This window comes from Hippocampus zosterae, chromosome 19 (assembly GCF_025434085.1).
Source record: "Hippocampus zosterae strain Florida chromosome 19, ASM2543408v3, whole genome shotgun sequence".
Taxonomy (NCBI): domain Eukaryota; kingdom Metazoa; phylum Chordata; class Actinopteri; order Syngnathiformes; family Syngnathidae; genus Hippocampus; species Hippocampus zosterae.
Window position 1 is genome coordinate 3343389 of NC_067469.1, and position 17888 is coordinate 3361276.

Sequence of the window (17888 nt, forward strand, 5' to 3'; positions counted from 1 at the left end):
ACCTGTGCATCATATATATCCGTGATATATAGCAATTGATGCCGCCTAAATGAAGTAGTCAGCCCCTTTTTCACTTCAGAGTTGGTGGGACATGCTGGGCTTCGTGTGCCAATCTCTGCAAGTGGTTCCATTCCTGTGAGGTTTTCATTTATTTTTTTTGGGTGGGGTGGTGTGGCTCCGCTCTGACTGATTGCAATATGATGAATTCAGAGAATGTGTAAGTATATCTGGTTTCTTTTTCCTCACTGTGGTTTTGTGTCTAATGGCCTTACTTGTTTTCAAAGACTGATACGGAGCCTGCTGGCTGTGGTAATCGCCTTGAGTCAAGCAAAGCCAAATGCTAAGAGCCATACAGACCCAAGTGAGATTTTTTTTCTTTACATTTTTTTTTGTTTGTTTCAATTGCATTACGCAAACTATTTCTAAGCAGCAACTTTCCCAACAGGTGGTTTAAAAGCTGACTGTGTGGGTAATCTGATGAGGCTCTCTTTGGATAAAGCCCTGGCTGTAGGGAACCAACTAGAAGTGGAGGCCATCAGTAAGTTTAACTCTTAAAAGGGCTCAGATGTGGCTCTCCCCCACAAAAAACAAAAACAAAAAAAATAATTTCCTCCTCTTTAACCAGATGGTACCCAACACATCGTGCTAACACCCATCTTGGCTGCTCAGTGTGGCTACAGCATGGAGTCTGACCCGTGGGGCAACACCAGAATCTACACATCACTGATGGGCTGCTATGTGAACAACAAAGTATTGCTAGCTCAAAACTATAGCTTTTTAGAAAATCTGTTTATTGCACAAAAGTTCAGTCTTGGTTTAATCCTTGGATATTGTCTATCAATGGAGTCGGTGGCTATCGGGTGTCACCTTTTTTGTTTGAATTCTTTTAAGTGACTTGTTGGTCCTCCTACTCAGACTCTCGTCCTTGTAGGATGATGCAACGTTCACCGTTGGCCTCAGACTGCAAATGTACAGCAATAAACCCTCAGATGTGGTCACCCATAACGTAATGAAGACTTGCAGCTACACCCGCTGGGCCACCAGAGAGATTCTTTGTGACAGAACCTACATGGAAGTAGGTGGCTTTTGCCCACTTGACAATTTTATCCAAATGTTTGTACTTAACATTTTGGTTCCCCCTCTTTAGGTGTCGAGCTACATGCCCCCACCTGTTAAGGATACCCAGGGTGATGACGAATATTTGAAGAATGATGTCCCAAGTGTATGTGGATTAAAATGATCCAAAAGGGCTGGTGCACTTTGCATTGCAATTGAATCAAATCTTTTATTTTTTTATTATAAATAGGGCGCTGATGAGTCTGGTATCTGGAAGATGACCTTCTACACGCCTGAGCCAGTAGTGATGATGAAGGGCGAGGCCGAACAGGCTGGCTACCAAGCCATGACCACTGCACACCGCCTTGTTGTACGAAGCCCCTACAGTACAGCAGAAACTTATCCTGAAGATGTAAGCGGCATGGCTAAATCTTAATTTATACCATCAACCGAAGTATAACTCGAATGCCAATTTTAGGTGGCTGGAGTCCCAATGGAGGTTTTCAAGGTTGACACCTACCACACGTCACCTAAAGGTGTCACAGTCATGAACATGGCGGCCGCTTGCCCTACAGGTGAGTTTCTTTTAAAACCCCAAACGCGCACCCAGACCACCGATTTTTTTAATTTTTTGTTTGTTTTCTGACAGGTGGCGTGCTCTTTACCGAAGAAGCGATTTCTTGGCACGTCCCCCGCCGTGTGACTCCCCTTCTGGATGGCAGCGTGAAGATTCTAGAGATGTACATGGGCATCAATGGACAGCGTCTGGATCGGCGTCAGATGGCCGCACGTGGTTACGCTTTGTCCGCTACAGACTTTCACATTGTTGTTGAGATCCCCGTGGGTTCTCCTGATGGCTACAACAAGGTTAGCGTTCGGTATGCGGCTTGTCCGCTGACATGACTTAATTAAAACTGCCATGCATGATTACAGAGCCATGCCCCAGATTACCAGTACCACATCACCTACACAGTCGAGCCCATGCTTGAAGTCATGTGGCGGGCTGAGCGAAGCCACGAAGATACCAGATATAAAATCCTGTTCCCCATCACCACACCTCTTATGCCCAGGCCACCCCAAGCTGTTGACTGTAAGTCAAGTTGACCTAAAGGTTGAATGTTTCATTAGGGTTCTATTAAGGGTATCCTCTTTTTAGTTACTAATGCAGAGGAGAGATTGTTCGGCATCCACGTGGGCACCTTCCTGGATGATGTGGAGCTGAAGAACATCACGTTCTCTACTGGCACATCCACTCTGGAAGAGTGCATCGCAAAAGGCTTCACTGTACAAGAGCACAGACATCCTGGGGGTCTGAAGAGCTTCTCTCTGAAAGTTCCCTTTGTTGCCGCTGAAGTCCTCAAACATGTATGTGATCTACTTGGCGTTTTTACAATAGTGGCGCGTGTAAATGAAACCGGATTCTCATCAATCTGTAGAATCCTGAGCCCTTGGTGACGACCTACACACTTGCTCTAGTCTTTGGGTTCTTGATTCAGCCAGAAGAAACGGCTTTTGCTCATCCCGTGGAATTTACTGCCTCTCTGCGGGATGTTGGTAAGATGTGTACCACATTTGAACATGGCCTTGCATTTATAACGGTGTTAATTTATTTTTTCTTCGCCTTAAGTACTCCCCACCATCAAAGGCACTTGTGATCAGCATTTGTTCTACATAGAAGTGACATTTGGGAATCAAGGCAAAAACTTTGAGACTCTTATTGAATACAAGCCACTGACCCCTGAGCTGGAACAAGAGTTCAGATTGCAGGAGAATGAGACCCACCTTACCCTTGCGATTCCTTTTACTGCCAAACAGACGACATTTGAGGTAGGGTTTAGAATATAACAAATGACTTGGAACTGCCTTTAAACTTGCCCCCCCTCCCCACCACACAGCGCGTAACCGCAGATTCAATCAGGGCGAGACTTGACGTACTACTTTGGGAGATGGCCAATAATTGGATGCTTGCTGATTTCTTCCTGTCTTGCAACTTCCCCTTGAGAACTACAAGTAAGAAATATAAAATGACAGGCTGATGATTTCATACATAGGCTCACATGACTTGAATGTTTTTTTTTTAATATATATAAATGTCAAGAAGGCAAACCTTAATGCAGTGGAAAAGTTGGCAGACTTGGTGACATTCTTACCTCCTGTCCTCCAGTGTGCTATCCCAACGGGACAATAACTGCTCTGGCTGCCAAAGTGGAGTCTGTTCCCAACCTCATCCCCGGTTGGCTCACCCTCAAGGACAAGTCCTGTAAGCCATTCTTCAGTGATGACCGCTTCGCCTATTTCTCATTCGGCGTCGATAGCTGTGGAACCACAAGAACTGTAAGTCGTTGGTTTTAAACTTAAAACTGTGGCTGAAAGGTTAAAGTGGCACGTTTCTTTTTCTCCAGTTCTTTGACAACTATATGCTGTACCAGAATGAGATTGGCCACTATTATACCAACAGAGGCAATAACTACGCATCGCCTAATGATCCCGAGTATAGGCAAGTCTTCATCCTGATTGATCATATATATATATATAATGAATTATTACTTCAGCTGCATCCTTCCCTTCCATATAGGCAAACTGTGTCCTGCTACTACATGATAAATGACACTCGGACTGTTAAGTTCGGCTACAAATCCCACAGCACTTACCCCTCAGCTGAGATTGGATTGGGACAACTTGATGTCCAAATGAGGCTAGCTCAGGGTAAGAAGACTCGGCCAAGAAATGTTTAGGACCATGACTAATTTGTTTTTCCGCTTCAGACTCCTCCTACAGTTACTTCTACCAAGCTGAGGATTACCCAGTAGTGACATACCTGAGGCAGCCTCTGTACTTTGAGGTGGAGCTGAGTCGTTCTAATGATCCTTCACTGGAGCTCATCTTGGAAAGCTGCTGGGCTACTGCTTATGAAGACTCAAGTTCTCAACCCAGTTGGGACATCATTGTGAACACGTATGTTTTTTTTTTAATTATTAATTGTGCTCCCCACTCATTCAATGCCAATTTTTGAATCAACAGTTGTGAGAACAAAGAGGATCGCCACGTAACGGTCTTCCATCCTGTCACGGCTGATGCCAGGGTCAACATCCCATCCCATTTCAAGCGTTTTTCTATAAACATGTTCACTTTTACCAAAGATGATGCGATTCTTAAAGATGAGGTACAAGATTTTTACAGCCTATTAACACAATCCTGTACAGAATACTAATGTGGTTTTACATTTTAGATCTACATCCACTGTAAAGCAATGGTATGTGACATAAATGACACATCGGAAGATATCTGCAGAGGTCAGTGTCCACGTCGCAGTCCCAGTATTTCTGGATTCCAAGGGATCGAAGGATTGAAACGTGAGTCTTTATCGATTGAATGATTCCATGACATTTACTAACCGTTAATCTCTTCCCAGCACAAACAAGCGCAGACTCAAGACAGCCAAGGAAGATCTCAACTGGTCCTGTTCACCTCTTTAGCTCTAAATAAAGATTCTTAAACAAAGTTGTTTTGCAATGCTCCATTTTCTTCACGGGACTGCAATGGATTCCAGTTGGTACAAAATGGTGAGCATGCTTCAATTTTTTTTTTTTTTGGCCACAACTAAACTATTAGTCTAAATTGAATGGAATGTGCTGCATGAGAATTCAGTCAAAACTTTGCAGTGATTACATGGAAAAAAAAATTAATAAAGGAATATGGCAAATGTTTGCCCTACAAAAATCTGCTTTTCAATTGTGGTGCAACAATTAAACCAGTGGTTAACCTGGGTTTGATAGCCTCTACCATTAAAAGTCTTGAATTTTTTACAAATTCACATGTTTGAATGTGAATAAACTAGTTGGGTTTGTTACCTCTAACAAGGTTAACCACTGAATTAAACTCATGAAATGGGCCTGCACCAAAAACAATTGAACCTTAGGAAAGTTTGAAAATGACTGGGTGTACCATGCATTTTAATTGCCGTAATAGAATAGTATACCATTAAAGTAGGGGGACTGTTTATTTCTGGCTCATGTATTTTTTTTACAAAAGTGCCATTTGTAAGTCCCCAACCCCAAAGGTGGAAAATGCTTTCATTCCTGGGAGGGTGGTTAACAAAATAGAAGCACTGCCATAAGGCTTGTTTAACCAAGCTGCCATCTAATAAGCATATTTATTCAAGATTGTAATCAGTCAGCGTGCTCTTTGGTGACAGTGTGTACAATACTAAACAAACCAGATGAAACAAACACTGCCTTGGTCCTGCTGGCACCTGCACCCAGACTTCAGTTCCTCTTAACATTACCCATCTAATCTTTGCAATTGTGATCATGCTGAATCTTGTGCCATCTATGTGCATACTTCTTAATCCTTGTTCATGTCACTGTATGAAACGTTTTCCCATGTTGATATCTTACTACCATTCAAGCAGAGAATATACAAGAAAAGGTTTCTCCCTTCCATACGTGTTTTATCCTATTTGCTCATATGTGATCAAGTGTGGTGCAATTTTCTGATTTATATACATCTTGCATATTTCATACCAAACTATAAACCATGTCAAACATATTGGCTAATATAAAGCCCCCCCCATATAGTTAATATTTGACCAACACCAATTAAAAAAAAAATCTCTCTCCTTGAAGGTAATTTAGAGGAACTTTGTTCCATTAAAGGGGAGGGGGAAGGAAAAAAAATGATCTCAAAGTGTTTGATATAGAACAAGTCCACCACTGCAATGTCATGTTTAAAAGTCACTTTTATTATCAATTTAGATAGATGCATCCAGAAGACACCGATGTGACGTCTTGCACATTTGAAGCGGCTCTCTTTTGAACTAGAACAGATAAAGTCGTCTTTTTTTTTTAAAAAAGCATAAAAATAAAAATTGTGGCCCCACCTTTCATCCTGTTGTCTTGACTATAACACCACCTCTTCTTACATGAGTCACTCAGGCGAATTCGGGAGTCACAAATGACCACGTCGCAGTGGATATAGAGCTGCAATGGCAAACTGGTAAGTCTCAATGAATTCTGCATTCCGGGGGCGGGGGAATTAAAAGAAAAATATACACATACCTGCTTAGTCAAGTTGTCCTGGTCTTGAGCAAAGGCAAACATGTTGACCTCAAAGCGCTTTACATGGGATGGATACTCCACTCCGGCATTTTTCCACACCGGATGGAAGACGACCTGGTTTGGGTCTACTGGGTTTGGACAGCTGTCGAGCACAAGATTCATAAACAGCAGCCCATTCCAACAACTCGAGCAGATCTACCAGCTTTCAATCTTTTATACCCATTTATGATCAGATTCCATCGGGGGTGGGATCTTCTGTCCATATCGACCGTGGCCCAGCAGGTCTCCAGCTCCAGTGACACTTTGGGGTTGGTCGATCTCAGGAGCGCCACCTCAAAATACAACGGCTGTTGCAGGTACTTTGAGACGGGGTAGTTGGCGGAGCCATAAAATGCGCTGTAGGATTCATCTGTCATACAAAGTCAGAGATCATGTTGGCGAGTAACCAAGATTTATGGGTACTTTTTTTTTTTTACATTAAGCATGAGGTCAAGTGATTTGTTTTTAAAGATTGCCTCTTGTATCCCAATTTCATAAAGCATCAGCCAAGTGGTTCATTCTTAAATTGCCAATAGGAGCCCTCAAGTTTTAAACCATGAAGTCAAGTTTGATTATATAAACACAATCACAAGTATGCTTCTTCATGGATACACCATGTTCACTTGACTGACACTCCACTTGCATCAGAACCAAAATGTTGCAGTGACACGTCCAAGACTGTTTGGCAGAGATTTGCTCTCAGTGCTACTCGAGTGTAGTTCATGTCCTGTGTACTCACCATTTATAGACAAGTTCAATGTGACCACAGGAACATGAAGGATAGGCCACTAAAGTGCACCGGTCACTTTAACTTGCCAAAGCGCATCATTTAATCGCTTCAAACAATCCGAGGAGAATCAAATTTTTGACCTTGCCAAGAATTGTTATTCCGTGCTTGACTGAGTGGCTCCATACCTATAGCAAGCCTCAGCACCACTTGCAGCGCGCCTCTTCCATTTTCTGCATACGGATCACTCCTGCGAGGTCTAGTGTGGAAGGTCACGGAGCGACTCGTGTTGACGTCATAGTAACATGAAATCCTTAAGCTTGAAGGCAAAGAAGGGGGTTGGGGAGACAGTCAACTGCTTACCCGTGAAGTGATCTTCAGCTTTTTATATTTACAATGAAATGCATCCAGTTTTAATGACTTCAGGTTGTAATTTTTCTTAATGGTCACTTTGGCAAGCTTTAACGTGTTGTGTACCAGTCAAGGTTATCGCAAAGCTAACCATAAGTCAATTTCATGTGCATAAGGGTTGCAGTATAAGTATATTCCAGTGTTGTATAATACGATTCACCCAAATTAAAGAGGCGAGTCTTGCAACTTACTCATATTCAGGTTCTTCATGCGAGGCATTATTTGTAGGCAGTTCAGCTTGTTGTGGCAAGGAGATTTCATTCTCATAGAGCATCGAATTCGACACAAACTGAGGGCGCACAGAAAGAACTCAGATCAGTGTTCTGCGGTAGGGGTGAGTCAGGATCTTACCTTCCTGGTGGTCCCGCAGGTGTTGCCAGTGAAGACAAAATAGGCGAAGCGTTTGTTGCTGTAGACCGGCCCACAGGTCGGGTCAAGCAGGGTCAGCTCACTGGGGTTCAGGCTGGGGACCGACTCCAGTTTGATGGCAAGCGCCGTCATGGTGCCGTTGGGTAAACATTCTGAAACGACGGTAACCATCAGCGATGAGCATATTCAATGGCCGTCTCAAATCATTCACCACAAAAAAAAAATTTAAGGGTTTGCAATCAATGTTACAAGAGCTTCAGTGTTCAAAACAAACCTGTTAGTGTTGAAGGAAAGCGACAAGTCAGAGTGAAGTCATTTATGTTGAGGTTGGTCTCTGGATTTATCAAAGATATGTCAAGTCTGCTCCGTATAGATGATCCCTCAATAGCCTGGGGAGGGGGCGGGGGTAAAAAAAAAAAAAAAAAAAAAAAAAAAAAAAAAACACTTTTGTCGGATACGTTTTGGAACAACTCTTAATATTTTTCTTCCAAATTTGTGACCCAATACTCATGTGAAAGGTGTAAAAAAAATAAAATTAAAAAATAAGACTCCGGCTCTGTACATACCTCGTAGACAACATCATGAGATGAAAGCGGCACCACTATGCTGAAGTGCGTTCCGTTGGTGGTGAAGCTGTACTCCAGAGCCAGGCTGTGGGTCAAAGCGCGTGCCCCCAGACGAGTGTGGAAGTTGTGGCCTTCTGCTCCGAATTGCACAAGAATGTAGAAGTTCGTGGCATCGCAGCCGCCAGTAGCGAATGCTTGACCTGGGGGTGGTGTTGGAACTGGAAAAAAAAAAAAAAAAAAAAAAATTTACAATATGGTTTATAGTGAGAAAAATGTGCTTATTCTAACAATTAACATGAGATGACATTTGTTGGCCCATTAGTGGCATCCACATATTTTGATTGAAGCCAAATTACTCTGGTCACTCAATAATTATATCATGATACAATTCACTCACCTACTTCAGCCAATTTAGCTTCCAAATGAGCAGTGTGACAAAATGGCATGAACTTGTGCAAGACTGCCAGGCCAAAAGTCAAGCGCAGAGAGTAGACCGTAACCTCTGCTTCTGTCTGGTATAAAACAGATTAAATTACAATTAAAATGTGTTACACACACCCCCCCCCCTGGATTTTCACTGTATAAAGAGCATGTTGGCTGACCATCTGTTGGACGACGCGGTCCGCAAAGGGAACTTTGAGCGAAATGAACTTTAGTCTGCTGCTCTGCGAGCGGCGCTCCTGCACGTTGAAGCCTCGCTTATTGCAGTCATGGACGGACAGGATCTCGTCGCCGAAGGTGATGTTGACAAGAGCCACGTCATACGCAAAAGGCCCGATCAGCATTTTGAACACTTTCTCCTCTGGAACAGTTTCTGGAGGGGGGGGGGGGGGGGGGGGGGGAGAAAGGAGCTCATTTCCATTTATGATGCGTGTAAGGTAATATCTCCCAACCTTTGAGATCACTGACAATCTTTAGTTGAGGTTATTCAGCTACCATTCCATTCTAGCGGATGACAAAAAAATAAAAAAAATTGAATAAGGGGTCATGAGACTCACTGTCTTGGACTTTTATGGGTTGAAGTGCTGGCGGAGTCACGATTGGGAAGAGTACTTTGTATCTTATGTCCTCATTGGTGGCCTCCTCAATCCACAGCAACTCAAGCATGGGCTCAATCACGTAACAGACCAAATATTGATTATTCTGGACAAGACTCTGGAAAAATTAACCACTTTTAGCAAAAAAAAAAGAAAATAAATCCTCCTTTCAAAGTGGTTTCTTTGAGTCTGACCATGAAGAAGCCGTCGGGCGAGCCGATGGGAATTCGGACCACGATGTACATGTTGTCAACACTTATGTTGTAACGGCGGGTCGAGACCTCGTCGGCGTCCAGCCTCCTTCCATCCACACCCACGTGCACCTCTACAAGTCGGAACTGCTTGGATGAAATGACGGGGTCGATGCGTGCGGGCAGGAACCAGCTGATCATCTTCTCTGTGAAGTAAACGCTCCCTAGAAGACACGCAGACAACGGCAGAGTTGCGCAATCATCAAATTCCCCATTCACAAAAGTATAGACTAATTTGTCTCTTTAATATAATGTATAAACCGTACATTAGTCACATGAATTTCAAAGCTTTCACCCTTCGATTGGATCTCATTTAGTACCTTCTAGCAGCGGACAAGCAGCTGCCACATCGATCTGGCTTCTGAACCACTTTTTTCCAAAGATGGCGGAGGCTTGCAGCACAGACATGGGAACTCCTGCTACCTGAAGATGTAAACATTGACTTTAAATATATACAATTAAGATTGCGGTCAAAATTCTGAGCCCCGAATCAACTCACGTGCTGTATGTACGTCTCAGCCGCAGCGTTGGAACTGCGCAGGATGAGCCTCGTGGCGGTGCTGGCGATTCCGTAGCCAGCCTGGTGGGCCTCCTGCGGAGTCATCCTTTTCTCCTCGGGTGTGAAGAACACCAGCGATGACATTTTGAATCTAGAGGCGACCAGCCTCTGGAAAAGTGAAACATTGTGACATTTTAAAAGAGCGTTCAGTTAGATGTTCGTACGACAGCGGGGTTGTCTGACCTCGGCAACACCACGTGGCGGCAGGGCGTCATCATCCGGAGCGACCCTGGTCACTGACATCTGAAAGCGAGAGAGCATCCATTTTTACATCTCGTGTGCCAGCCTTGAGGCTCACGTGCAGCCAAAGCAACACGCATGCACTCTACAAAAGCCATGTTAGTGAGGGGCCCCTTCATTCATTCAAGTTGGCCATCCCCGACTTACCTCCATGTAGTTGCGGTCACAGACTATCTCCCTGGAGGCCTGCGAGCCGTAGGAGCACGTTTCGGCCACCCGGTACACATCATCTTGAGCCATCGAGTTAGAATAGAGCCTGAGATTTAACACCGTTGTGAACCCGTTCCCCTGGAAGGCAAATTAAGTGGTTAAGAGTAATGTACGTCACGGCTGAGATTTGCGTTAGGTATACCGCGCTTTGAGCAAAACAGTTGTGAAGGGATGCGTAGATCATGATTGTTCCTTGCTTGTGAGTCATACTGAAGCCACATCGCGTTGCCAACCTTTGTGTAAGCTTAACAGCAGAGTGACCTGAAAAGCCAAATTTGACAGTGTTCTTAAATCCCACCAAATTCCATTTTCTCAACATGCACACAACAACAAGGCACTCCAAAAGGAAGATGCCTTTGGGTATGGGACTAGCTAGCCACACATAAGCACACTCAGCAATTAGCTACAAAAAGATCTCAAATGCATTTCCAAACAATTCTCTGAAGTCACTTTGCAGGGCCTTTCAAAACAAAAGCAGAATGTCTCTCAAGACCTTACCAACAACAACAGAAACTTCCAGAAATTGGCCAGGAAGTGGACGAACATCCACACGCAGGATATTTCCCAGGCATGTTGTGTTAATATCTAAAAACAAAAAGGACATACATAAGTGATGGCATTAAAAGAACATGGGGAAGGAGTTACCCCCCCCCCCAAAAAAATAAAAAGATCAAATTAACTTACGGGGGGAGGACATCACTTGGGGCTCTACATTTCCAAATAAAAATAGTAGAAAAAGCCACCTGGAAACAACAGAATTATTTTCAAAGCAGGAAGGCCAAATGAGAAAACAAGGCCAATGAGGGAGCGTTACAAACCCAAGTCGGAACGCAGTAGCCATGACACAAACAGAAGGACCAGATGACCACAATGCGCCTGTTTCTGCAGCTTATTAAGAATGTTTGGGGTGCGACCCCGAGACTTTCAGACACAAAGAGGAAGTAGCTGGTTGCAAAAATACAACTGCACACAGGTGGATCGCATCAAAACTGATGGACCTAAATGCCACACCCCAAGGCCCTGATTGGACGTATGACCGGTGCACGAACCCTTTAAGACGAGAGCTCAAAGGTCAGAAGGATGTCTTTGGGTTTCTCCAGACACATGAGAACATTCCATGAAAATCATTACTTTTGTCACGTACGTTTCCATTTTCAACGGTTTTTATTGTGAAAAACGACATTCACGCAAGAAAGTTGGACATTAGCAACTTTCGAGTGAAATTTCAGGGTCAACCTAAAACGGAGTGGAACTTTTACCGTTGAACTTTGTCAATTCAATACAATAGGTGAGGAAGGGCAGCCAAACGATAAACCCCCCCTGATATCATATCTGCCGTCAAGGCCTGAATGACACTTAAACTGCTTGACACCTCACAAATGATATGAATCTGAGTGGGGGTCACAGGCAAGGTTTCAGTTATAGGGCTGAGTTGGGGGGGTGGCCTCGCCTGAAGTAATTGCTCACATCTGAGGGCTTCACCTGTCGCTGTTAATATGCACGTCAATGTCCTCGTCCTCGATAAACATTCGGAATTGATGATGATGTGCTTATCAGATCTAAATGAAACTGAAAAGGTTTAGGAACTTGACAGGCAATGCTGCGAGGAGCATTTTAACATTCGTTTTACTGTGCTACAAGTGTAAAAAGAAGTCAACCGCTGTTCAAATTTGAAGCTCACTCTTAATCTTACAGGAGGTAGGCATTTGTTTCTCGGCATCCAACGAAATTCAACCTGGCTCTGCTTAAAGGGAGGAGGTAGTTCATATTGTGTAGATTGAACTGAAGCGCTGAACGACTGGCTCACAGAAACATTTTCAGAGATAGGCCGATCACTAAAAAAAAAAATCACTTTGTGACCCAATCGTACACTTGATGGATGGGCTGCAACTCCAGAGACATAACTATTTTTATACAGGCCATTAAAAAGTCCATTTTCCATACTATGTCCTCGATAAAAAGATAAAATTACGACTTTGCATGTCGAGCCTGGAGATGAGGTCACATGGACGGTGACATCATCCTCGACTGGGTGTTCCCACACATCAGCAAGTCTCTTACTCTCTCACTCACTGCACACTTGCACACTGTAAAAGGGAGCGAAGAAGCCCCACGTCCCGCTTGCGTCTCTCCTCCGCCTCCCCCTCATGAAGCCGCTGCTCCTCCTCCTCGAACATCCGGATAAGAATGTGACCGCAGGCTTGGCACAAAGTTCGATTTGATGGAAAGTGAGCATCTGAATCCTGGTAGGTGGCTTGGTGTTGTCACCTGTAATCCTATTGAAAGTCAATAGAATCTGTAATGAGACCAAAAAAAAAAAAAAAAAGGAAATCAAGTGGCTTTTATGTAAATGTGCATGCGGACGGTTTAAAGAAACGCGTAACTAAAGAAGATGAGGTAAAAAAAAAAAAAAAAAAAGTAGTCTTGAAGTGTATTTTCAAGTCAACTTGTTGCCTCTGGAATGTCAAGCCTCTGCTCATCATCCTGTTGATCTCTCCAAGAAGTGACAGTTCATCCTGCCACTTCTCTTCTGCATCAGGCATTTCCCGTGTCTATGTGTGTGTGTGTGTGTGTGTGTGTGTGTGTGTGTGCAGTATCGATTTCCCTGCTTGAGAGAGCTAATGTATTCTACACTAACACGGCACTCCCCCTCTGTGCCCTCAGGACCATGGGCTATGGGCAAATCCTCCACAGACGCGGCTACGATGAGCAGCAGCTTCGCCTCAACGTCGGAGGACTTTGCTTCGAGGTGGATGGAGACACCTTGCAGCAGTTCCCGCACACCCGTCTGGCCCGCCTGCTGCGCTGCCGGAGCGAGACGGCCATCCTGGAGCTGTGTGACGACTACAGCGCCGCCGACAAGGAGTATTACTTTGACCGCAATCCCAAAGTGTTCCTCTGCGTGCTCAACTTTTACCAGACGGGACGCCTGCACATGATGGAGGACGTGTGCGTGTTCTCCTTCAGCCAGGAGATTGAATATTGGGGCGTGCAGGAGTTCCATCTGGCGGACTGCTGCAGCAACTGGTTTCACGATAGGAAGGAGTACATTGATCACCGGGACTGGGATGCCAGGAGCGAAGATGGGCAGCAGCCCAGTTTCAACTCGTCCCTTGCGGAACTGTCGGCGCTGGATCAGGACCTGGCCAAGTTTGAGGGCGCATGGTGCGGCGAGTTGCGGAGTTATGTGTGGCTTAGGCTGGAGGATCCGGGTCACTCCCGAGCGTCGAAGATCATCGCCTTGGCGTCTCTCAGCGTGGTGTTGACATCCATCATCGCCATGTGCGTCCACAGCATGCCCGAATTTCAGCACGTGGACGACAACGACAAGCCCATCGAGGACCCCGTCCTCGCCATCCTGGAGGTGATCTGCATCGTGTGCTTCTCCGCTGAGTTCATCATCCGGCTGATCGTGGCCCCCTCCTGCAGGAAGTTCCTCTGGAACCCCTTGAACATTATTGACATTGCCTCCATCCTGCCCTTTTACGCCACCATGGCTCTGGAAAAGGCTGACGAGGAGGGCGGCGAGGAGAACGAGGACATCGAGAACATGGGTAAAGTGGTGCAGGTTCTCCGCCTTATGAGGGTCCTCCGAATCCTCAAACTGGCTCGGCACTCCGTCGGGCTGCGAGCGTTGGGTGCCACCGTGCGTCACAGCTACAACGAGGTAGGCCTCCTTCTTCTCTTCCTCTCCGTGGGGATCTCCATCTTCTCCGCCCTTATCTACTTTGCGGAGAAGGAAGAAGAGGACACAGATTTGGGAACCATTCCATCCGGTTGGTGGTGGGCCACAATCACCATGACCACGGTGGGCTTTGGTGACGCGTGCCCCGTCACCCTGGCGGGGAAAATCGTCGCCACAATGTGTATCATCTGCGGACTTTTGGTGGTGGCGCTGCCCGTTACCATCATTTTTAATAAGTTCTCCAAGTACTACCAGAGGAACCAAGCCATGGAGAGCCAGTGTATCCCCAAATCCGAGAGACAGGACCCTGAACTTCCTTATTACGACATCAGGGACTTGTTCAGCGAGAAGGTGTATCCGTTCCTGGGAAGCGTCGCTCTCCGGAACAGTGTGGGCAGCGTCGGGGACGACACGGACGCCTCCAGCTTACAGGACGTCGAAATGTACAATGTTGATACTTGTGACACTTAAATTGTAGTGGTTAAAAAAAATAAATACTGTAAATGAATACATTAAAAAAAATCGATTTAGATTTAGATGGAAAAAATATAAGTCGAATCAGACTGGCATGTACCATCCTTCAGTCATATCACACGCATATATAGACACAAAACGCTACATTTAACAAGTTTTTTTTTTTTAATTGAATGGATCAGACAGCCAAACAATACAAATGCAAAATGACGACACTCACAAGGAGCACGGAGATGACACACACTGAACCAACTGTGTGGTAAATGGCCAAGCTTAGCCGCTGAGACATCACATTTGGCCAATGGCCCTTAAAATTACGCAGCCAAACAAATACTGGCATGGATTCCTGGCATTTGAATTCATATTAATTTGCTATTTTGTTTTCAAATAAGAGTATATTGAGTTAGATCAAGGTTGGTCATGGAACCAAGTACACATGAGCTCCTTGTAATTTTTTTCTTAAAAAAAATATATTAAAAAAAAAATATTTTTTTAAATATAATTATTATTATATCTATATAATTATATAATAACATACAATCCCTCCCAGCCACTCGGGAATCACCTGAACCTTGCTCTAAGCCTTGAAAGCCCATTTTCCGCTTGAGAAAACGGCAATGATGCATGCGGCAGGATCCTAATGTTCGTGTTTTTTTTTTCTGAGTAATCTACTATTGATTTGTCCACACTTACTCAGAGTCCTGACTCCAGAGTTTGTCGAACGGCAAAAGTATAGAGTCTTGCTTCGTTGATGCTCCTCTAATTGCATGAAGGAACATTAAAAGACACCTAATCCGAGGTTTGGACACCTGTATTCGTTTTTTTTTGTTTTTTAATGGGGGCCATGCTGGGCCATATCTTATGTTGAAATAAACAAGAGACTCTTTGCACTAACTTGATTTGAATTGTCCCGCATTAATCATGGTGGTTACGTTCATTATTTTCTTGACTCGTGGCTCTGTTTTGAGCTGAAGTAAACTTAAAGTGAAGTGAAAACTATCGATTAGATCTCCCTTGATGTTATATTCTGCTCGGATAAGCTGCTATTTGACCAAAACTATAAAAGCAGTGGTACCTTAACTTGCAAATTGAATTTCCCTCACTGAGCTTGTACCTTAATTCAGAATGGATTGTGATGGGAAAAAAAATACGTGAAAATCTTGACTTAATTTCAACATAGGAATACATTTTTGTTGTTTTATTCAATGGCACGCTAAAAATTGTAGCACAAAGCACCTGCGGTTTCTTTAGTGGTCCACCTGTTGAGACACTTGGGATGTATTTTTTGTTTAGAAATGAGAAATGTGTGAACTTGATCATAATAATAATAAGCATAAAATAAGCATCGTTAAATTTGGTGCGGTGGTTGCAAAAAAATGTAAATGACCCGTAATGGTCAAAGTCTGTGTCAGCACAAATGTCAGTGCTGCCTAAATGTCGTGTATTTCCATTCGACGCTATGACTTCACGCCTCCTCCGGGGTCCGGTTTTGATAAACGAAACAGTTGACTTCATCCCATAAAGGCTCAAGTGACGCATCATATGCGTTTGTAAACTCCAATCGAGATTTGATCCACGTCCTCGTGAGATGGTGCACAACAAAAGCAGCGGGATGAAAGGTGCGACGGCACAATTGAGTTTCTGTCAGCCGAGATGTGCTCCATTTCACAACAGGCAGAGCAAGAAAATCAATAACTTTTATTGAAGCCTTTCCTTCACGTGCGATCGTTGTCAATGTAGCATTCGCGGCCGGACTGATTCGCAGGCTCTTGATGATTCTCAGGCTGCAGTCAGATATTTTCTCTTGGTGTTGTTTTTACAGCACGACATCTTTATGGACTTTCCTGACTCATCAACAATTTGCACTCACCTCCGTCTCGCCTTGGGAATTCGCGTATGACAAACGTGGACTCCTGCCGAAACTCATATTTCCATTTTTCACGCAATATCTCATTATGTTTTTATTTTTGTATCTAAACTCTGAATCATGATGACATCTGGCTATGAATAGCCCCTTTCATATTGCCCATGTAAGGCTTTTTTTGACATAGCTCGCTGTCTTGTGTGTACCATTGCGAGATGGCAAGTTTTACGGTGGCGGGTTGTGCCTTTGGTCGCTTCCGTCCAACTCCAATCAACTCCGCCTGGAAACAGGTGAAATCACATAAGTGAAGGAAAGACATGTAAGTCAATAAGACGTATAAGTCGTATATTTAGAACGCTCCACATTAGAGAAGACCAATAACTCATGAGGTCAAGGTATATTCACCTTGCCTTGGACTTGGAGGGGGGTGGGGGGGCTTATCCCATTAAGGACATTGGAATTCTGCTGCATTCCTATTAGACTCATTCTACATTAGAGTCATCAGTCAAGCAAACCAGCACAACACCATCATAGAAGCTCCTGTGTGTGTGTCATCTCCTGTTTCACTTTACACCAGACAAATGAACAGCAATGTGTGATGTACAAGACACAGTAACGTCGCTTTAGCAAAAAACATGAACTACATGCGGCGTTTGTGTAATGGCTTTGTGAGTAACAGAGGAGATGAGCGATACTGAACACCCCCCCCCCACCCCCAAGTGACCATGTTTTTATCCCATCAACAAAAGTTGATGGGATAAGAAACGGCCAGTTCATCGCTGATCTGCTGCTACCGCGGCGGCGGATCTTAGCTGATGGAACACTCGCAATCCACGGAGAGCCACAATGGCGAGAGCAGGAATTTAATGGAGGCAGTAAAAAGAGGCCAGTCGTGGCGGGCGTTGAATCCTGCAAATGAGTCCCAAAGAAGGGAGGATGGCCGAGATGTAGTGATTCAGTCGCATGGCAACAATGATCCTCTCCGAGATGCCTCTGAATTGACGAGTGATTAGCCAATTTCTCAGATGTGGATTTTAAGGATGAAAAATAACACTCCATAATATTGTACCTGTTCAGAGCAGCCAATCTTTATTTAAAATTCAATAACGGCACAACACCTCTCTGAGCTCATCGTTACAGCACTAATATTAATTGTTCTGATTAAAAGATAAAGAGTGTTTGATTGTGGGTATTGTTCTTGTCTGTCTCAACGTTGCTGCTGAATCATTTATGTTCGGTCTGCTGCCTAAAGGGTTGAAGCACCGCAACGTACTGTACATGCTAATTAGCGTTAGAAAGCATTAATCGAGTGTGACCTTTAGCAGGCGGTTGTTCTGCTGTTT

The 17888-nt window shown here is 44.2% G+C and overlaps 3 protein-coding genes across 3 annotated transcripts; 2 read left to right on the forward strand and 1 right to left on the reverse strand.

Moving 5' to 3' along the window:
* Positions 1-43: 43 nt before the first annotated feature.
* Positions 44-4580, forward strand: zpax1 (zona pellucida protein AX 1). The gene is made up of 21 exons (XM_052052604.1): positions 44-217; positions 285-361; positions 446-538; positions 626-750; positions 932-1075; positions 1148-1222; positions 1307-1468; positions 1535-1631; positions 1706-1923; positions 1990-2146; positions 2213-2421; positions 2493-2610; positions 2684-2883; positions 2952-3066; positions 3221-3390; positions 3459-3553; positions 3632-3762; positions 3822-4011; positions 4078-4219; positions 4286-4409; positions 4469-4580. The coding sequence occupies exons 1-21, from the start codon at positions 198-200 to the stop codon at positions 4540-4542; spliced, it is 2736 nt and encodes a 911-aa protein (XP_051908564.1). The 5' UTR covers positions 44-197; the 3' UTR covers positions 4543-4580.
* Positions 4581-5776: 1196 nt separating this feature from the next.
* LOC127592121 (uncharacterized) lies at positions 5777-11501 on the reverse strand. Its single transcript, XM_052052605.1, has 21 exons — positions 11341-11501; positions 11207-11265; positions 11021-11107; positions 10665-10783; positions 10460-10600; positions 10256-10315; positions 10013-10180; positions 9834-9936; positions 9457-9677; positions 9224-9380; positions 8828-9039; positions 8623-8737; positions 8226-8443; positions 7934-8048; positions 7642-7811; positions 7482-7579; positions 7068-7198; positions 6333-6522; positions 6114-6255; positions 5936-6035; positions 5777-5872 (listed from the first exon to the last, which is right to left on the reverse strand). Exons 1-21 carry the CDS (start codon positions 11361-11363, stop codon positions 5802-5804), a joined length of 2700 nt encoding a protein of 899 aa, XP_051908565.1. The 5' UTR covers positions 11364-11501; the 3' UTR covers positions 5777-5801.
* A 1128-nt stretch (positions 11502-12629) lies between these two features.
* Positions 12630-14896, forward strand: LOC127592091 (potassium voltage-gated channel subfamily S member 3-like). Its single transcript, XM_052052552.1, has 2 exons — positions 12630-12768; positions 13187-14896. The coding sequence occupies exon 2, from the start codon at positions 13191-13193 to the stop codon at positions 14676-14678; it is 1488 nt and encodes a 495-aa protein (XP_051908512.1). The 5' UTR covers positions 12630-12768; positions 13187-13190; the 3' UTR covers positions 14679-14896.
* Positions 14897-17888: the final 2992 nt, after the last annotated feature.